The sequence below is a fragment of the Dysidea avara genome, chromosome 3 (genome assembly GCF_963678975.1).
Source record: "Dysidea avara chromosome 3, odDysAvar1.4, whole genome shotgun sequence".
NCBI classification, from domain to species: domain Eukaryota; kingdom Metazoa; phylum Porifera; class Demospongiae; order Dictyoceratida; family Dysideidae; genus Dysidea; species Dysidea avara.
In genome coordinates, this window is record NC_089274.1 from 50,019,604 (window position 1) to 50,040,219 (window position 20,616).

The following is a 20,616-nucleotide window of genomic DNA, read 5'->3' on the forward strand; positions in this document are numbered from 1 at the left end:
GTCGCATGTACGTGACCGAAGATTTTTCATGCACGTATGTATTGCACTAGCTACATTTCTCTAATAATTATGGTTTTCAGTTACCCTTGCAGTTCATGACAATATATACTACCAACTGTATACAGTACACATGCATATAGTAGATAATCACATTACAAAATAAACAAAACATTTTGTTACTTTGGCCAATGAGCAACTTTTTCCCAGGGAGGGTAGATTTCAAATTCCTGTCAACACCACCATGGTAACAGCAAACAATAAATGTCAACTCACATCTTTGGCAGCTATTGTCTGTTCAGCACATTTCTCAGTGTCATGCCAGATACTCTTACACTCCATACAATATGCTTGCTGAAAGGTAAGACACATGCAGGATTCTTCAGTGCACAAACAACTGATGATGTAATTATGTGAGTACTGTCAGTACACAATAGTAACCAAGAGTACTGAATGGCATTTTATCCCAAAATGGTAATTTGAAATGCGTATGTAGCAGCGGGCACCAGTTTTGTGTGTGTGTGTGTGTGTGTGTGTGTGTGTGTGTGTGTGTGTGTGTGTGTGTGTGTGTGTGTGTGTGTGCGTGTTCAACAGTTTAGGACCTAAAATAACTCCAGCTTGCTCTTGAAAGCAGTAAAGCAAACAAGCATGTTGCCACACCTTCAGATAAATATTAGCTATTTCACTTTAATGTCATCGTATTTTCTACAGTAACATAAACAAACAATTACTGAAATATCCATGTTACCCTATGCAATCATTGATCATGTGATACTCTTGGTTACTACTTGGTACTGTATACGTACAAATTGTCAAGGGACATATTTTTGGCGGATTTCACAATTGCTGGGCTTGTCTGCAACATTTCCATCCTCAGATATTAAGGATTGGCTCATAACTGATCCTCAAAAATTAAACACTGAAATTTATTAATCCGCAAAAAATACATACCTCAAAAAAGTGTATAGAAATGTGATCGCAGATGAACAAAGACTTAAACATATAATAATTGATGCCAGTGATTGAAATGGTACAATGATTCCAATCAAAACAGCTTAACACACATAATACACTATACCTATACTGATCATTGAGAGATGGCAACTCATCTGTCATGAAAGCAAATGTCAAACAGGTTAGTAAATAGTGCATTACCACCTATTATGTAGAGACTATTGGAAAAAGGGCATTTAATGGCTGGAAGCAAGTCTTTTCTATTATCATACAGTACGATAGTAACTGTATAGTAGGGACCACAAAACAGTAGGCGTGGCCCACGAAATAAAATTACCCAAAAACCAACCTCAATTTTCCCTGATGACGATGAGGCAGTATTGGTAAGGTAAAACTAAGCCCAAACAAGCTTTCAGATCGACCCGAAACGCTTTCAACAAGTTGCTACGGAATTTAAAAAAAATTTTATTCGACAGAATTTTCTACTGACTGAGTAAGTAAGTAACTGACTGATTCCTTCAGACAAGTGTAACTCGATAACGGCTAAAGCTACGGGCTTGACTTTTTCACTGTTCGACGTCGCTTCGGCCCGACAGGTGCCTTTTGGCATACCGCAGTACATACAATGTATTCTTCATGGACTTACCAGCGTCCTCCTTTGTGTCCCCAGAATTCATCTTTGCTGACAGGGAAAGGTGTCGATTTGGTGCGAGTACGTGATGGCTTCCCTTCGAAACGGAAATTGTCTGAATTTTTCATAGTGGCTATTTTGATTGCAACAAGCAGTTCTTGATTCGTATTGCTGTGTAACGGGTTGAACATAGCCAACAGCGAAGTGTAATGGATACATCACTTTTCAGATGATAGTTAATAAAATTGGGGCGCGGCACCATTTCTTTTGGTATGCGTAGATTGTAGAGGTTCTTCTGGAAAAGTTCTAGATTCGTAACCTTAATAGTTACAAATAGCTTGATTTGGAGCATTTTCTGTAATAGTGAATATATGAAAATGACCTCCTTCCTGCATGGAAATCTGAATTTTGTTGTGGATGAGAAACAAGTAATCAAGTTTGCCTGGCCTAAAGGCTAACTAAAGGCTAACAGCCAACAATACAACATTTACAACAAGTACATAATTTTTTTTTGGAATTTTCAATTAGAGTAGGGACCATAGCATATCAATAAAAAGTACTGAAACAAGCTGGATTAGTACACGATATTAAATCACAGTAAAGCAATAAGAAGTGTTATATCCCTACTATGCTCAGGATACCATTATGGAAATGCACAGTAGGGATATAACACTTCTTATTGTTTTAATATCGTGCACTACTCCAACTTGTTTTAGTACTTTTATCGATGTGTTATGGTCCCTACTCTGGTAGAAAATTCCAAAATTTCTGTGTACTTGTATGTTAACTTTGTTTTGTAAATAGTTATTATGACTGGTGAACCCACACGTATTGCATCCGAAATGGTGCTGTGCGTCCCAGCTATATCAATTATCATCTGAAAAGTGAAGTATCTGTTGTCAATTATGTTCAACCCATTACACAGCATTTCAAATCGAAAAGCACCTCTGCAATCCACACATACTGAAAGAAAGAAATGGTGCCACACCACCATTTGAAAAGTGAAGTATCCATTATGCTTCGTTGTCAGCTATGTTCAACCCGTTACACAGCAGTACGAATCAAGAACTGTTTGAAAGTACGTCTGCAATCAAAATAGCCACTATGAAAATTATGGACGATTTCCGTTACGAAGAGAAGCCATCACATGCTACTGCCAAATTGACACTTTTCGCTGTCAGCAAAGATGAATGGGACACAAAGGAGGACACTGGTAAGTCCATGAAGAATACATTGTACGTACTGCGGTATGCCAAAAGACACCTCCAGGCCGAAGCAACATTGAACAGTGAAAAAATCAAGCCCATAGCCTTAGCTATTGTCAAGTTACACTTGTCTGAAGACATCAGTCAGTCAGTAAAAAATTCTGTTTAATAATTTTTTTTTAAAAATCCGTAGCATATTGTTGAAAGCATTTCGGGTCAATCTGAAGGCTTGTTTGTGCTTAGTTTTGCCTAACAAATGCTGCCTCATCGTCGTCAGGGAAAATTGAGGCTGGTTTTTGGGTGGTGTTATTTCGTGGACCACACCTACTACTCCTTTGTGGTCCCTACTATACAGTTACTACCGTACTGTATGATAGTTTCCTTCAGAGGTTTCTATCTAGGAGGCATGAATCGAACAAAATTGCACACAAACACCTACAACTTCTAACCGACGCACATACTTCCAGTTTATACCGTTCAATAGTGATCTTTGTTCTTCCTGAGTCCCAAGTTTTACGTAAATCAAGCCAGTAGTCTTCAAGTTATGAGCAAAAGGTAGCACCTATAACAACCATTGTTCAGTCAAACCTAAAATAACTCATGAATGGGACATTCAATCTCTGTAAAATTTCTATGCTGGTTGTCATCCGACTAGTTGGATATATATCCTCAAAGTGGCAGGGTAATTTCCTAGTGAGTAATTCATTGGAATGCACAAACTGTTCTAATATTGGTCACTGAGTGAAGTACTGCTGTTCGATAATAAGTACTGTGTTCAAGAAATGGCAAATAATGAGGTCTGCGGTTTAGCCAATAATGCAGTGTGCTGCCCAAAGACACCAAATGCTGCTCTATCGAATAGTCTGAACCGGAAGCTGGTATGGTGAGGAAATATAAGTGCTTTTTGAAATCAGTTCAATAAATGGCGACAAGAGTCCATAATAAAGGATTCTTTACTATGAACTCTTGATGGCGACTTACGCTAGACTTACTGTTAGCTTTCTTTCTGGACAAGACAGGTGTCATGGCACTGATGCATTAACGTGTGGCACTGACACTATCAACTTGAAGAATGAATCTCAACATAGTTTGCCACTTCTTTCGCTCTTTCTTTACCTGGTTTGCTCAGGGAGGTTTTCTAAAGTACATAGAATGAACAAACATTGGTTTCTCCGATATTTACAGCAGCTCTTCATTTCTCACATACTACTTTTATATGGTAAAACACTTGCTCACGTGGGTGCAGAAAGATGTATAGAAACATACATCATACATACACCTAATTTCCAGAGTAAGGGAGAGCCCACAGTCAGCACTTAGAGGTACTTACTATGTTTACAGGTGATGGAGAAGCTGCATAGGGTGGTTTCGTATATTACTTTACCAAATGCATGGCCAATGCTCTTCCATTCATGGAACTTCCACAAATCTGCCACTGATACGCATGCAAGCACGCATGCACACACTCTGCACACTTACACTGCAAGAAGGACAAGTCAATTTTCTTCTCCTCTGAACTGGACCAGTTTTAACTGGAGCCTTTTTAGGTCTAGTGAACCTACTCCACCAAGAGCCCCCCTGCACCTCAGTGTTTTCCTTGGGCTCCACCTCCACTTCGGTAGTTGGGGCTGAGGACACATCAATCTCCTTGTGACACACGCAGAAGATATTGTTCCCTGGTGGCTGGTAACAGATCACAGCCTGGTGTTGGAACTCCTCATACTACAACACAGGGACACACAGTTACACTGACACATTATAGTATATTGGAGAGCAGAGTGACTTACAAACTTCTTATTCACCATATAGAAATGGTGTGGGTCTCTTACTGGACAATTAACACAGTCGGGGACTATATATACACACACACAAGTGAGTTACCATGACAACACACCAGTAAATACCTGGGCAGTAAATGGAATAGCCAACGTCATCAAAGACTTTAAACTTTTTATTGTTCATCTGAAACTGACAGTAGCCACTGAAGCACATCATACACACGGTGTGGAGAGCATCACAACAAAACACAAACATTACTGGCCTGGAAACACAAAATAACACTTAGGACTAAACTGTACATTTCTCACTTGGCATTATTACACTTCATACAAGGAATATTGTTGGTGTTTCTCTGCAAGTGTTTCAGTACAGCTGCACTGTTACCACAAGCCTTACACTGGTACCTCACATGAGCCGTCACCTTCTACAGGGATTGAACATAGTGATATACACTTGTATAGTTTGTTGGTTAACCTCCTTATTGGATGGGCAGTTAGTAGCAAGACACTGTCCCTGTACATTGCGTTGCACTTCAAACATTGAAGGAGCAGCACTGACAGAATCATCTCGAGCAAAGTTGTTTTTCTATTGTTAGTTAATAGAACAAGGGGGTGACACACAGGCACTCTGTAGGTAGATCTGCAACTGTGGTAAAACTCTAAGTCAAAGGTCAAGGCCACCAAATTGTGCCAAGTCAATGGTAAAAACTTCCCACCCACAATTGAAAAGTACTGAAATAGTGTCGTTAAGTCACCAGTCAAAGACTGGAAAAGGCTCTTAGTGCCAGGTCAAAGTGAAATTTCAATGGGTCGAGACTTTGACTGCGGTTTCAGATCTAGCTACAGCGTGTACCTCTCCTTTGCAAAATGTTACCACACTGTACACACTTACCCCATCACATTTGCTACACACTAGCAATTGCCTGCCCTCTGAAACTCCTTCACATTCTTTACAGTAGACATACGCTTGTTCTACGCAACTGTTTTAACAATTTCACAACGTTATTCATGCTAACCTTGCACCTCGCCTTGCACAGAACTTAACTCCCGGGTGAGCCGTTTGTTTTCCTCAACGTTCAGCTGTACCAGATGTAGGTCAGTGGCTGACTTACTACTAATCGCCTCCTAAAACGGCATAATGGATCGTATCACGGACAAGACAGCCTACCTGAATGTTCACTTCCGGCTTTATCACTTGGCCGCACCAGAGGGCAGACAAGCGTTCTGCAGGCACGTTTATAAGTTTAGCCGCTTGAGCGATCACATCTCTTGTTTTCATTCCTGGTCGCAAGTTCACGTTAAACTTCTTCCCTTCATAAGTGCAGCACACTAGTTGCAGGTTTGCTTGCATAGAAGTTGCCATTTTAACGCGATGGTCCGGATAACAAATCCGCGTCCTGTACTAGGAATCTTCTATTGAACGGACGCGCTACAATACGACAAGAGTTCTCGAATTTATACAAAGTGTTCCTTTGTTGTATGACAGAGCAACTTAATACCTCCGGGGGGGGAATCAGAGGGGAAGTTTTCTCTCCACTCTTATCACGTGCAAAAATGTCATCACACCAGCTACTGTAGCGTAACGTGATTACATTACGTGTCACGTGTTCAAACCAGAGTGTTCAAATGGAAGCAAAAAAATCTGTAGATATCTATGTTGCCATCGTGTACAAGACCATAGGTTTTGTGTTCCTTAATATTGTGCGTCAAACATAGGTTGTAGGCATTCTACCGTGCTGGGTGCACTACCAGCAATTTCTCCAACTCAGTGATGCTTCACCTGTTTAATATCTATTTCTCACCTTGCCACGCCCACCTTATGGTTTCATATTGTGTGCGTGAGGACAAACTTCAGTTCTATATGTTTTTTTTGCATGTTATCTAGGTCCAGTCATGGATTTTTTCTCCCTTCTCCAACTTTTCAAGCACACCTAATGTAGCTAAAGTCTTTGAGCAGGCTGTAGGACCAGGTGTCCTACAGACCTTCAGCACTTGTGCTGTAAAGCATTAATAATAATTAAAAAAAAAATCATCAGTAATGCCGGTTCTCTCTTGTAAGGACTCAAGAGGGATCACGTGAGGAGTCAGTGGGATCACGCGTCGAACACGTTGTTGATTTAGACTGAACAAGGACCCTTGTTGCTGGTGTGTTGTATATTTGTTATTGATTTTTAACTACTACACTATACTTAGGTTTAGCATGACACACTAAACTTATCAAAAATGTTCCGAGATTTAATCTGAGAGTGGTTAATATGTAAAGTTTTCCCAGGTTAAAAATTACAAATGCAAACCTAAAAGTGCTCCCAGTATATTTTATAGTGATGGCTATTCAATATCTGAGAGCCCAAGTATAGAAAAAAGCATGCTTAACTCTCAAAATTGTCCTTAAATTCCATTTCAAAATGTATAATTTTGTAAAATTTCTACTTTCAAAATGGCATGCACAGCCATCCCAACTACCCCCCAGATATAATATCAGAAAGCCTGATATTAAATAAAACTTCTTGTTTTGCCATAACCATGAAAATGCCCTAGTATTTAATTTCAAACACCCTAAGTTTTAGTATTAACAAGAGTTAATAATAGGAGAGACCTCTCCTATTATTAACTCTTGGTATTAATATGGACAATGTACAATCATTACAGATAACTTAAAGTTAATAGGCCGAGAGTCTTTTAGTCTGTCCATATCCAATTTGATGCCAGTAATTATCTAAATTGTTCTTAAACTTATTTAAACTATCTGACGCAATCACATATAGGGGAAGGGAATTTCACTGATTTACAATTTGGTTAGTAAAGAAATTTAATCTTGGGTTGATCCTGGAGTGGTGCTTAAATACTTTCTGATGATGTCCTCTAGTAATACTATCAACAATGGTGAAGAATGGGTCTGGTGAAACTCTATACAAATGGTTAACTATTTTATATGTTTTAAATTATTTCTTGGAAGACATATACATTATGTCATCACTACTGTGCACTTGTTGTGACCCGTACACGTATGGGATATCCCATATGTGTATACCTATACGGGCTTCCTATACGCATATGGGGTATTCCGTACGCATATGGAATACCTATATGCATACAGGGCACCTATACGCATGTGGGTCACTAGCTTAAATCGATCTATTAGCTAAATCCTTCATTCAAGGAGACAAAAATTCATTAATAAACTTAGGCGTGATCATACAGACATCAATACTCTTCGTGTTAATGATGAAATACTTACTTCTCCTGTAGACAAAGCAAAGGCACTAAACCACAACTTTTACACACGAAAATGCTCATATTCCTACTTTACACTCCAACCAGTTTCCCAAGATCCAATATATCAATTTCTCTACTCATGGTATTGAATGTATATTGGAAAAACTGGATCCCAGTAAATCCGCTGGTCCAGATACTATCCCTACACGTATTCTCAAATTATGTGCTGCAGAAATCTCCCCAATATTGCAAATTATTTTCACCCAATCATTTAACAAAGGGATCCTTCCTAGTGACTGGCTCCAAGCTAATATCGTATCTGTTTATAAGAAAGGGGATCAATCCATGCCAGTAAATTGTAGACCCATCTCACTGACATCTGTATGTTGTAAGGTGATGGAACACATAATTTACCACTCTATATAATGTCACACCTAGAGAAGAATAACATACTTAACTCTTTCCAACTTGGATTCAGATCAGGACACTCATGCACCACCCAGCTGCTTAGCATTATCGAAGAATTAGCTAATAGTATAGATAGCCACAAACAAGTGGATGTACTCTTCTTAGATTTTGCTAAGGCTTTCGACAATACCCCACCAACGCCTGCTTAAGAAATTGCAATATTATGGAATAGATGACAGGATACATTGCTGGATTTCTGAATGGCTGACAAAACGAACACAAAGAGTACTGGTGAATGGTAATGAATCTGATTTTGTTTCAGTTATTTCTGGTGTCCCTCAAGGTACTGTATTAGGGCCCCTTATGTTCTTACTATATATAAACGATATTAACAGTAACATCTTGTCATCTATTCGACTTTTTGCGGATGATTGTGTTGTCTACTGAACAATCAGTAATGAAGATGACGTGGTTCTGTTGCAGAAAGATATTGATGAAATTTCTAGATGGGTACAGAGGTGGCAGATGAAGTTTAATATCAACAAATGTGTCTTACTGAGATTTATGAGACGTCATCTACCTCTCATAAATAACTATACTTTAAACAACCAGACCATCAAATCCAGCAACACATACAATTATTTAGGGATACTTCTAGACAATTCACTCTCATGGCCGCCTCACATTAATAACATTACAAACAAACCCACCAGGATGTTGAATTTTACAAAAAGAAATCTAAGTAAATGTAACAGCAAGGTAAAATCAGACGCTTACACAACACTTGTGCGACCAATTCTTGAATGTGCTACTCAAGTCTGGGATCCACATCAACAGAACTTAATTTACAAACTTGAAATGGCTCAGAGGCGAGCAGCAAGGTGGGTGCAGTCAGATTACAGTTTTCAGAGTAGTATAACAACAATGCTATAGACAATCTTAATTGGACCACACTGGAACAGTGACGTAAAACATTTAGATTATCTTTACTTCACAGAATTACTCACCAGCAGGAGCCAGCATTACAAATACCCAATTACTTTCTGCCACAATTCACCAGCACAAGACAACACCACCCACTCAGACTCATACTGCCAGCAGCCAACACCACCAAATACCAAATGAATTATTTTTACAGAGCTATTAAAGAATGGAACAATCTACCCTCCTTATGCTATGACAAAGACTTTGTAATAAACTCTAGCTAGTTATCTGTAAATATCCCCCAACCATTTTTATATCTTTTTTATTGGATGTAATCAGCATTTTGCTGCCTTCCAATTCATAGTATCATAATCATAAACCAACTAGCTAGCTAGCTACAGAGCTACTCAAGTCCTGACAGTTTCATGCATGCATACAGTGGCGAATCTAGTTAGTTTCGACATAATCTTGAACTACATGCAGCTTTAATTGTATACAGTGTGTGCGAGAGTGAACTACAAATAATTGTGTTGAGTCACTAATCAGAGTTAATTGTGTTAATTGAAAGTGTGGAAATTAGTTGAAACTGGAACGGCTGAACATCAATAACAGATAGACAGTATGAAAGTTGCAGGGTAAATCAGGATTAAGAATTCTTCCTGAAGATAGTTTATAAATGTTGCTTAAGTTGATGTACTAAAGAGATGTGTTGATTACTGGCAGATGGTTCCGCAGTCTGACAATTCTGCTGAAATAGAAGTGCTGATGTATAGAAGAAGGTGATTTGGAATGAGCTATGATAACTTACTAGAGTTTCCAGGTCTTTTATTGCTTACAGCTATTTTCATTAGCAGCTTACTACTTATTTTATGCTGATGAATGTTAGATGATCAGATAGCTGCTTAGAGCACTTTACTAGAAACATTAGTCATTGAGTTCATAATGTGTAGTAATATGTGTACATTTGTGGTAGCAATTGTAGCTGTTCAAGTTGAGTTTTTAAATTCATACAGTTATTTACACAGCAAAAATAGTGCTCCAATACTATACCCCGTCTTTATAGTCAGTATTGAACCAACTTTTTCAAAATACTCCCTAAAAGTCCCTATAACAGGGAAAAATAGACCTCAAATCTATAATAATGACTCTAATGTTATTTACTATTGTAGGCTGTGGTCTGTTTTTTGGTTGAACTTACATAAAATATTTGGATTAGCTATTAGTTCCAAAACCGATACATGGACAGAATAAACACAGTCAGTATTTGTGTATAAATTATGTTGTGTTAAATGATTTCATTGTCCTGCATTGAATGCATTCCAATGTGAGTATATATGTCCTTGATTAACTGAGGACTCCATAGCTGAGAACAATAAAGCAACTGAGATCTGATTAAGGAAATGTATAATTGTTTTTCACCAGGGTAGTGTTTGCACATATCCCTAAAGGTATGATGCAGGGTTTGTTAGGTTTTTCCTGCAATGTTTTTGTAGCTATATAGTGCTCTGACCACTGGGGGTTGTCAGGAAAAGTAATACCCAGGTCTTTGTGCAATGTTTTGTTTGGAGAGTTGAAGCTCTTGGCCAGAATTATAGATGAATAGCTAAATTCAGCTTTGTTGAAAGGAATATTAGTGTTGCAGCTTCAGAGTGAGATGATGTTAATGTTCTCTTGAAGTTGTATGTCATTGGATATGAATTAATAATCTGCAGTCATTTAGTATCATCAGCAAACGAAAAGGAAGTTGAAGAGCGAATACTCTCTGGAAGATCATTGATAAAAATGGTGGCCCACAGACACTACCTTGTGGTACTCCCCTTTCATCATGTACTGTAGCTTTGAGGCGTATTGATTTTTTTTGCAACAATTAAATTTTCAGTTTCTCAGTGGAAACCTCAGAATCGCCCCTGACTGGCCTGGGCAGGGTCAGCAGCTAATCTGTATACACGTGCCATCTTTAGATCATATGCAGCTGGGGCGAGCTTGGGATGGCAGTCCGTCAAGCTCAGGTAGCCAAAATAAATAGGGGAGCTATCCCATACACGTATGGGACAAGTGATCAGCCCCATACGCGTACGGGGCAAAATACGAGTACAGTTCATAACACACTCATGCATCAAGCTCTACCACTGGCTTTACAAAAATCTAAATCAATACTCATGAGCCTTAAATGCCTAACCAGTTTGTCAACTATTTCAACTATTCTTAGGGTTAGGGTTTTTAGAGTTACCCTAAAAATTGGAGACGTTACTTTTGACATTCACACCTACAAAATAATGTAAAATTCTGGTTGCTAGGGGCAACGGTTTAAAATTCCTTATTATGAAATTCATCTATTCTCCGGGGTGGCGCTTATCGATTAGAGATTATAAGCGCCCACTCCGAAAGGGTCTGGTGAAATTCCCATACCATTTTTGTCCGAGAAATCACCAACTCTGGCGAGTGATAATTGGTGTTTAATAATTACACAAGAGGTGACGATTTGAGGTAAGCTTTGCTTTTGTAAAGTCTTTATTTTTTTTTTTGTAAAGTCTGTACTGTGCAGCCATAGAATGATATTTAATCGTCACCTTTTGTAAAATCTTATGTAAGTATTAAACACCAACTATCACTCGCCAGAGTTGGTGATTTCTCGGACAAAAATGGTATGGGCATTTCACCAGACCACTACATACAACGCTCGATACAGTTGCACAACAATATGGCCGAAATACGGTATAATCTTGTGAAGGAACAACTCAAGGAGATCCTCTCGCAATGGCAATGTATGCCCTGGCTGTGGTTCCCTTAATTAAAAGACTCCGTGTGGCAGTCCCCAGTGTTGGGCAGGTATGGTTTGCAGATAATGCCACAGCGGTGGGGAAACTGAAACTTTTGCATAAATGGTGGCAGATACTATCCTCTTTGGGACCTAATTTCGGATATTTTTCTAATGCATCTAAGACAGTGTTGATTGTAAAGCCTCATTTGTTAACTATTGCAAAATCTATCTTTGCTGACACTGGTATGCAGATTACTGATCAGGGCCAGCGCCATCTTGGGGCTGCATTGGGCTCTCGAGAATTTGCAGAGGGGTTTGTGGCCAAGAAGGTTTGTTCTTGGTCCAGTGAAGTGCTTGCTTTGGCTGAGATTGCTACAGATCGTCCTCATGCGGCTTTTTGTGCTTTCACTCATGGGATGATAGGCCGGTGGGTATACATCATGAGGACCATCCCCAATGTCAGGCCCCTGTTTCAGCCTCTAGAGGATGCCATCCGTTTGAAGCTGATCCCTGCCCTCACTGGCCATGGTGCTTGTTCTGCCTTAGAGCGTGATGTGCTCTCTCTACCCTGCCGCCTAGGTGGCTTGGGTATTGTCAATCCTGTAGACATTGCTGATTCTCAGTTTACTGCATCTATCAAAATCACACACTCTCTGAGATCTTTGATTGTTGCTCAGAATCTACTAGCCCCTCTACCCGACGTTAGTTCTATCAAGGCTCAGATTCATCAGGATCATCGCTCTACTTTGAGGGGGAGGGCTTCTACGATCAAATCTAATCTTTTGTCACAATCCCAAAGAGTTTTAGACCTGAACAGTGAACCGGGTGCTTCTGCCTGGCTGACAGCATTGCCTTTAGCAGAGCAGGGATTCCATCTGATGAAGCAAGAATTTTGGGATGCCTTGCATCTTAGATATGGCTGGAAGCTCCTGAACATACCCAGTCACTGTGTTTGTAGGGTCCCATTTTCTGCGGATCATGCTATGATTTGCAGACATGGAGGCCTCACATTTGTTCGCCACAATGGTTTGCGAAACATCACTGCAGAGTGGCTTTCCAAGACATGTCATGGTGTGGCCCTTGAGCCACCTTTACAGCCACTTACTGGGGAGATCATTGCACCTAAGACTGCCAACTGTCAGGATGAGGCTAGGGCAGACATACATGCTAGGGGATTCTGGGGGCAGCAGCAAAGTGCCTTTTTTGACGAAAGGGTGTTTCATCCTAATGCACCGAGCTACTGCAACACCAGTGTCCCCTCTTTGCATCGACGTCACGAGGCACAGAAGAAACGTGAGTATGGTGACCGTGTCAGAGAGGTTGAGCAGGCCTCCTTCACTCCCCTTGTGTTTGCGACCACTGGAGGTATGGGAAGGGAGGCAATAGTTTTCTACCGTCGTTTGGCTGACCATCTATCTCGCCGCGGCTCTACTAGTTACAGTCAGACTCTGGCTTTTACCCGATGCACATTGTCTTTTTCTCTACTTCGGTCAGTTACAATGTGCATACGTGGAAGTAGGTCCATCTCGCATCGCTCCTCTGATGCCTCTCTTGAGATGGGCCGCATTGATGAGCACAGGGACTTTTAAACTTTCAGCAATCTGGTTCTTTTTATTCAGTTGTCCAGCACGTGCTTTCTTTGTGCTGTGGGTGGTAGGCAAGGGCAGTCCATCCAGCCCGGGAAAAAAAACAAAAAAAAAAAACGGTATAATAATCGAGGAATTACGATGCCTATTTTTGTTACTATGGAGATGGAATATCTCTATAGGCGGCGGAAAGGGGTAGACTAGAAAGGAGGGGTGGGGCTGAAAAAAATCGAGATACTCTAATAGAGCAGTCACTCTAACAAAGCAATCTAGATATAGCTCAATATGTGGAATCACCAGGTCCCATTTTAAGCTGAAGTTACCAGTAACCAGAGTAACTTAGTAACCCAAAAAGAAGCACACTGTATAGTGGCTTATAAGGAATACTTTAAATTATAAGAAAAAAAACCTGTCTAGAGTGTGTAAATCTTGGTAGCTAATGTCAATTTTGTGGTTAACTGTATAGTAAAACTATTTTGGTATAATTTATACTGCAGGACTATAGATGGGTAATCAAATTTTTAACTTGCTGAAGAACATATAGAACCAACAAACTTTATTTTGTCTACTTTGCTGGTGACTAACTTGGTAGCTAACCTGTTGAATAACCGAACCTTAAAACTATATTTTGGCCTACATTACTGGTAACCTGGTAACTTACAGGCTAGAAGCAAAAAACTTACATTTTTGCCTATTTTATTGGTAACCCACTTGACAACCTGCTGAATAACAGAACTGCAAAACTTTATATATATTTTTTCCTACATTACTGGTGACCTGGTAACTTACCGGGAAGTAAAATATTTTACATTTTTTGCCAATTTCACTGGTAACCGACTTGGTAACCTGCTGAATAACAGAACTGTAAAACTTTATATAGCCTACATTACTGGTAAATTGGTAACTTACAGGGCTAGAAGAAGAAAACTCAGTTTACATTTTTACTGAAGCAATCACAGTATTAGAGCTGTGTGTAGCGAGCTATCAGCTATGTAAGGATTTTTATGCAGTTTATCAGTATAAATTTGTAGCTGGTGAGGTGGGTAGCTATTGTCAGCTGGTTGTGACCTTTTTTTTTCGTTTACCAAAACCAGAGACAATGTAGTGCCTCAGTTCATGGTCAGCCCCCCTTCCACTACTACCTCCGCCACTGAGTGGAGCCCTGTGAGCAAAAGAAAAAGATTACAAAACACATTACAACTCATAGTATAGCTAGACTATACAATACCAAAAGTAAACATGTACACACACACAGGGCACAGAAATATTACTGAATGCCAATAAAAATTTTTGAAGGATGAAAAATTAGTAGCCTCCTTAGGTCACTCCAGTCCACCGCCCACATCTAGTTACTGTCAGCTCTAAAATTTTAATATTTCATTATTCCGTATTCTTCCATTATTTTCCGGCTATTCTTGCGTACTGACAGGCTCAGTAAAAGCCTTCTTGAAACAGGGTCAGCTCACGTGTCAGCAGTACTATCAAGTCGGCACACACTTCACGTTTGTGCTATTTTTGTAACTTAAAGGGAAGGAACAAGCTTAAGCATGCTTTTATGCAGCTTTTTATGGTTGTGCCAGGTAAATAATGGCTTGAAAAGCTGCCAATCTGATAATGAAATAATGGAAATGGACTGCCCGCCCGCGTGCAAATATGCTTGAGTCCAGGACGAGAAACAGAGAATTTGTTTAGAGTGGCCTTAACAGTTGATTGTTCCACAGGGCCGCCCACAGGAGGGGGAGGGGGGCAACTGGGGCATTTTCCCCCGGGCCCCAGCCTGAAAGGGGCCACAGGAGGCCCCATGAAGGGCCCTTGAATACCTGTTAAAAAAAATTGATATAGTCTAATAGAGCAGTCAGATCTAGATACTCTAATAGTGCAGTCACAGTATTCTTCAGAGGAGCGGTGTAGCAAGCTTATAAATAAGGGGATATGGTTGGTGAGGGGTAGCTATTGTGTGTAATGACTTTTTTTTGGTCTTCAACTTACAGCTTCGGTGAAGTTGTGATTCAGAATGGAAACCTCCTTGCCCCTGGGGCCCTACTTTAACTCTTTGCCCTGGGCCCCTTAATTTCTCTGGGCAGCCCTGATTGTTCCACCACAATAATGGGCCTATTCCCAGAATTGGTATAACTACACCCTGGGAATTGATCAGTAAAGAGACGCCGGATTGGTATTACAGCCAACATGACCAGTCATGAGTATTGAAAAATATTAAATAATGATGCAGACAGTTTGTGTATGGGCTTAAAACTTGAATAGCAGTATGATAACATCGACACTCTGTTAAAGTAAAGGATAATCTCAGTAGATGATGGAATTTCATAACGAACTTAGAATTTACTTAAGTGAGTAAAATACCTCCAACTGAAATTAACAATTAAGTGATTTATTTGCAATTTTCTGTCAACTTCCTATGAGCGTTGAACTGGATTAAACTCAACACAGCCAACAAGCCACAGCATCCAAATCAGAATACAAGAATTTCTCTACTATATATGTTCAAATCTGAATGGCTACAGTGCAAATTCAGCATGCAGCATCATTAACCGCATAGGCAGATCTGAGGGGGGGCCAAGGGGAGCTGAGCCCCCTTGGACTTACAGTACTATATTATTGACACCAGAAACTGGAATCATGCGTTCACACTGTATTCAGAAGTATAGAAAGGCAATGGGCAAATAGAAGACAACAGTTATAAATGCACTTTACAGTTATACTGTACAGTGAAAATGAATTTTTGTGCCAAGATCGAGATACTCTAATAGAGCAGTCACTACTCTAATAGAACAGTCGAAATTCTAATGTTTTAATGTCATCAATTTATAATTATAACATTACTAACTACACCTTATTTTGATTTAGTATACACTTAAGGCCACTCCAATTAGTAATTATGTTTCTGGTCATTTGAAAATCAGTTTTAGGTGCGGGCGGGTGGAATTCAGCAACAAAGTATATCAATTTATTAGAGTATATCGATCCGTACTATGCACTCTGCCCATTTCTTGCAGGTTTTCAAAATACAAATTATGGCATTTAGATAGTTAGATTTGGCATACTTGTTGTAGCCCAATATTTGTTTCTGAAATCCAGAAAGCTGATGTGGGCATTTTACCCATGTATTTCTGAAATTTCACATTCTCCAAAAAAGGATGCGGGCGGTGGACCGGAAACATAATTACCAATTGCAGTGGCCTTACCATTAAACGGGTTATATCTCGGATAGGCTATCTTTATGCATTGCAAAGCATACACTTCTTTAGCTAAATGCTATCAAAAATTCTCCAAAATTCAAACCTAGGAGGTATAATTTTAAATTTTTTCAGTATAAAAACTGTTTGTCCATCATTCATCCAGCTATACTGAATAGAACTCGATCCTCTTAGTGGAATAAAGACAAAAACTTCTTGCCCCCCCCCCCAGACAGTGTCTCCTAGATCCGCCTATGATTAGCTGAGCATACAAATCCAAAATTGAGTGTTTGATGACAATCGACAGGTCATTAATATACAAAATAAAAAGCAAGGGGTCTAAAAGTTCTCAGCAAAGACTTCCGTTTTCCCTTGCAGCATAGATTATAGGGGTTTTACAGGTAGTAGCTATTCAGTTTTCCCCTTCATGCTGGTAGGAAGAAGCATTGCTTCATGAGTTCTTTGTTATGTGATTGCCTGGACAAGTGGAAATCTGTTGATCTTTGGCATGTGAAGCACTTCAGTTTGGTCTGTTGTTCCTATTAATTCCAAGTCTTTAGAAAAGGTGAATGTTAAATGTGCTTTACGTTGCTGGGGCCTCTGACAGACATTGTGGTAATGCGTTACGAGGATCCAGTTTCCTATGATAATGTAGCAGCCATTGATTTATCACCATCCTCACCAAGTAGTTCCTACAGTAGTTTGGTAAGGGAACTTCTCAGTTCTTCATCCTCAGCACTGTTGTATGTGGTTCAGTCTCACCAGCTGGAGTGTTGATTTAACCTGACACAATATTTAATGTGTTAATGCCTTGCTTGCTGGTAAACTTGATTCCCATCTTGCCCCTTGACAGCTGTGGTAAAAGGCTCTGGTGCTTTTTGCCCAATTGCTGTTGGTGGGACTCTTTGTCGCTTGGTCAGCAAAGTGTGTTGTGTGATTCACTTCCTAGTGTGCTGCTCCCCATGTTCAGGTTGGTGTAGGTGATTTACAACTGCAGTGTGTTCCCTTTGTACCAACCTAGGCTCTAATTGTGAGTCTTGTGTTTGTGATTTGTGACCTGTTGTTTAAAGGTGGACAAGACTAATGCTTTAAATGTATGTAGCCAGGACCTGACCTCATCCATGACTCAGTGCTCAGCAAATAAAAATGTGATTCATGACCATAGTCTGTAATTTATTAATTTTGTCCTTGTAACTTTGAATTGTGTGTGTTGATGTTTTTGTTACTCTGTATATGTTTGTTTTTGTTGGTTGAGAACAGATATGTTGGAGTTAAAGCACCGCTGCAGTAAGAGGGTGTGTGTTGAGAGGCTAATACAGCACGAGGCGAAGCCGAGTGCTGTATTTGCCTCGAGACACCCCCTGAGTACTGCATTTTTTGTACACACAAGCATAGGCGGTGCTTTAAGTGTTATAATTATTGTACTTCCTGGTCGTCTGGCTCGGAGCGATTTTCTCTAGTACTCAAACTGCTGCGATTTTCGGTGATAAGGATATCAGTAAGTGTTTAACTAAGTCGTAGAACAAACTAATAGGATTAGTTTGGCTAGTTTTAGCGATTTACAATGTCACGCACGTGATCAATAGTGCTGTCTTAGTGGAGTTGTGTTTAAAAAGCTTCGTGATCGGAACGATCAGTAAGTGTTTATACAATCTATTCCTAACCGTAGAACGAACTCATAGAATTAGTTTGGCTGGTTTTAGTGATTTACAGTGTGTTGTTTACATAACATTCCTTAAACAAATTCTCCGCATAACTGTATTGTATTTGCCCATAGATACTGAGGATTTCCAAATCTTTGCAACACTAAAGTGCAATGCGTTCACGTGCACGCCTATCATGTGAAATTTAAAATTCCTATAACACACCATGCAACCGGTGAAACACTGACACACGAGTATAAAATCTATCAACAAGCAACTTGGTTGAATCACAACCGTTGGTCTGGTCTAAAGGGTCTAAACCGTCAATTGGGTAAGAGGCAGGAAGTGATGTACTGGATCATGTTTTTTCCGCTTTGCGTTTCAGACGTGTTGCAAAGATTTGGAAATCCTCAGTACTAGATTGGAAATGGCTCGGTACGGTGATGTGATTTATGGCAACGCTATCAAGTGTACAAACTACAGCTGTTCTTAACACTGATACTACTATTACAGGTCTTATATTATTGATACAGGATTCAGCTATTTGTTGGTTTGTGATTGAAGGTTAGCCGTTTCGTACAACCGAGGCCATACCTATTTGAAAAGTTGTTGCTCGGATTTATTTTACAACAAAATGGGTCGGTCAGTAGGCAAAAAAAAAAAAAGCTGGCTAACTATAATATTATAGATATGTACATGCTGGTTACAAGCTATACAATAGATCAGTAAGTCACATTAGCTAAAGCTGTATGCAGACCTATCCAGGGCTCAACCCAGAATATTAACCTAGAGGGGGCAAAGTCGCTTCGGATTCTAGGGGGGTCTGGGGCATGCTCCCCCCAAGAAAACTTTGAAATTTTAGGTGTAAATATACTCAATTTTGGTGAAATTTTACTGATGCCATTGAATATTGACCATTGGATTATATATACAACTTTGGGATCAATTAAACCTTTCCATTTCTCAAGGCTTTAAGTATAAACCTAGGGGGCAATAGCTAACCCAGGGGGGGCCTGTACCCCCTCCCCCCTAGATTAACCCCTGCTATCAAATCCCTTCTAATACATAACTATTAAAAATGGCTAGTAGTTCAATGAGCACTGCACTGATGCTATCATAGATTTTCTTCGCCAGGGGGGAGGAACATGCTGGTTTTACGTTTACAGATAGCTAGCATTATATATGAGATCAAAATTGTACCAACTGATTGTTCTATTAGAGTATCTCAATCTTTTGTAGCAATTTTAAGGTGCCACGTGATCTAATTTTTTTTCTTTTGCAAAATTGGGTCGGTTGGGTCCGAGCAACAACTTTTCGAATAGAAGACTTGCACGCGTGAAGCAATGGTTGCTAGGCGGACATGTTTCGGGACAACTTTCCATGGCACATAATGGGTCAGAATGAAGGTAACGAGATTTATTCACTAAGCGCTGGGTATTGTGGCACTGGGAAGCGGGATTGGTTTTGAAATAAAGGATCTTATCATTGCCTTCGTGAAATAGGTGGCTAATTAAGGCCCCTATTTGATGATTATTAGTTTCTCACATCCTTCTTAGGCTACTGAATGGTAAGCCATTATTTACTCTGTGCATGCTCAGAAGAACACATGATACCAAACCGTCATCGACGACGTTTTTAAATTAATGCTACAGTGCACCAAGAGTACTGTTGTCTTGTTTCCTTGGAAAATTACTGCAGTGGATTCTATTTTCGACTGTTTTTCAAGTAAACTGAAATCCTGCTAACTCGATTGCAACTAAAAACCAATGTTAATTTGTGGGAGGAAAGAAGGAGAATTTGGACAAGGTCTGTACATCAGTGTATTAATAATATAATTCCCAAATGGTAATGCCCTCCCGCCCGCATCTTAATAGTCTCACGGCGCCTGACCCTAAAAAGTGGGTCTGGTGAAACTCTGTACAAAAAGTTTGATCTCTGGAATGTTTATTGGATGACGTTATACGTGTTACATAAGTGCACTGTTTACGTTACAACATCCATTCAACCAGATCCGCTTACAGCATCACTAAACTAATGGCGCTACTTCATTTATTCAACATTAAAACGAACCCGACAGAATTGTAAGGCCGTTTTCTCAATGATTTAAGCGGCAGAGTCACCAGATGTAATTAAACCGTAAGCCACAAATCTTTTGAAATGTACGCATTACATAATCAATTTGAAATGGAGTGATCTGATTGGAACTTCCAACATTCCGGCAGCGCCAAACTTTTTGTACACAATTTCACCAGACCCACTTTTTATGGTCGGGCGCCATGAGACTAGCATCATAATAAATAGAAAGACTGGATGAGAAAC

The 20,616-nt window shown here is 39.7% G+C and overlaps 1 protein-coding gene across 1 annotated transcript; it reads right to left on the reverse strand.

Moving 5' to 3' along the window:
• Nucleotides 1-43: 43 nt before the first annotated feature.
• On the reverse strand, nucleotides 44-6,144 carry LOC136251521 (E3 ubiquitin-protein ligase parkin-like). The gene is made up of 10 exons (XM_066043984.1): nucleotides 5,734-6,144; nucleotides 5,582-5,690; nucleotides 5,458-5,537; nucleotides 5,041-5,151; nucleotides 4,875-4,990; nucleotides 4,692-4,828; nucleotides 4,575-4,639; nucleotides 4,267-4,509; nucleotides 274-351; nucleotides 44-227 (listed from the first exon to the last, which is right to left on the reverse strand). The coding sequence occupies exons 1-10, from the start codon at nucleotides 5,926-5,928 to the stop codon at nucleotides 177-179; spliced, it is 1,185 nt and encodes a 394-aa protein (XP_065900056.1). The 5' UTR covers nucleotides 5,929-6,144; the 3' UTR covers nucleotides 44-176.
• Nucleotides 6,145-20,616: the final 14,472 nt, after the last annotated feature.

What these genes read in the sequence shown, in the direction of transcription:
- LOC136251521 (XM_066043984.1), bottom strand. Translation starts at nt 5,928, where the DNA reads ATGGCAACTTCTATGCAAGCAAACCTGCAACTAGTGTGCTGCACTTAT. An exon ending in TGTGTAGCAAATGTGATGGG is followed by an intron (nt 5,152 to 5,457) that starts GTAAGTGTGTAC and finishes AACTAACAATAG; the next exon opens with AAAAACAACTTTGCTCGAGA. An exon ending in ATATGGTGAATAAGAAGTTT is followed by an intron (nt 4,510 to 4,574) that starts GTAAGTCACTCT and finishes CCTGTGTTGTAG; the next exon opens with TATGAGGAGTTCCAACACCA.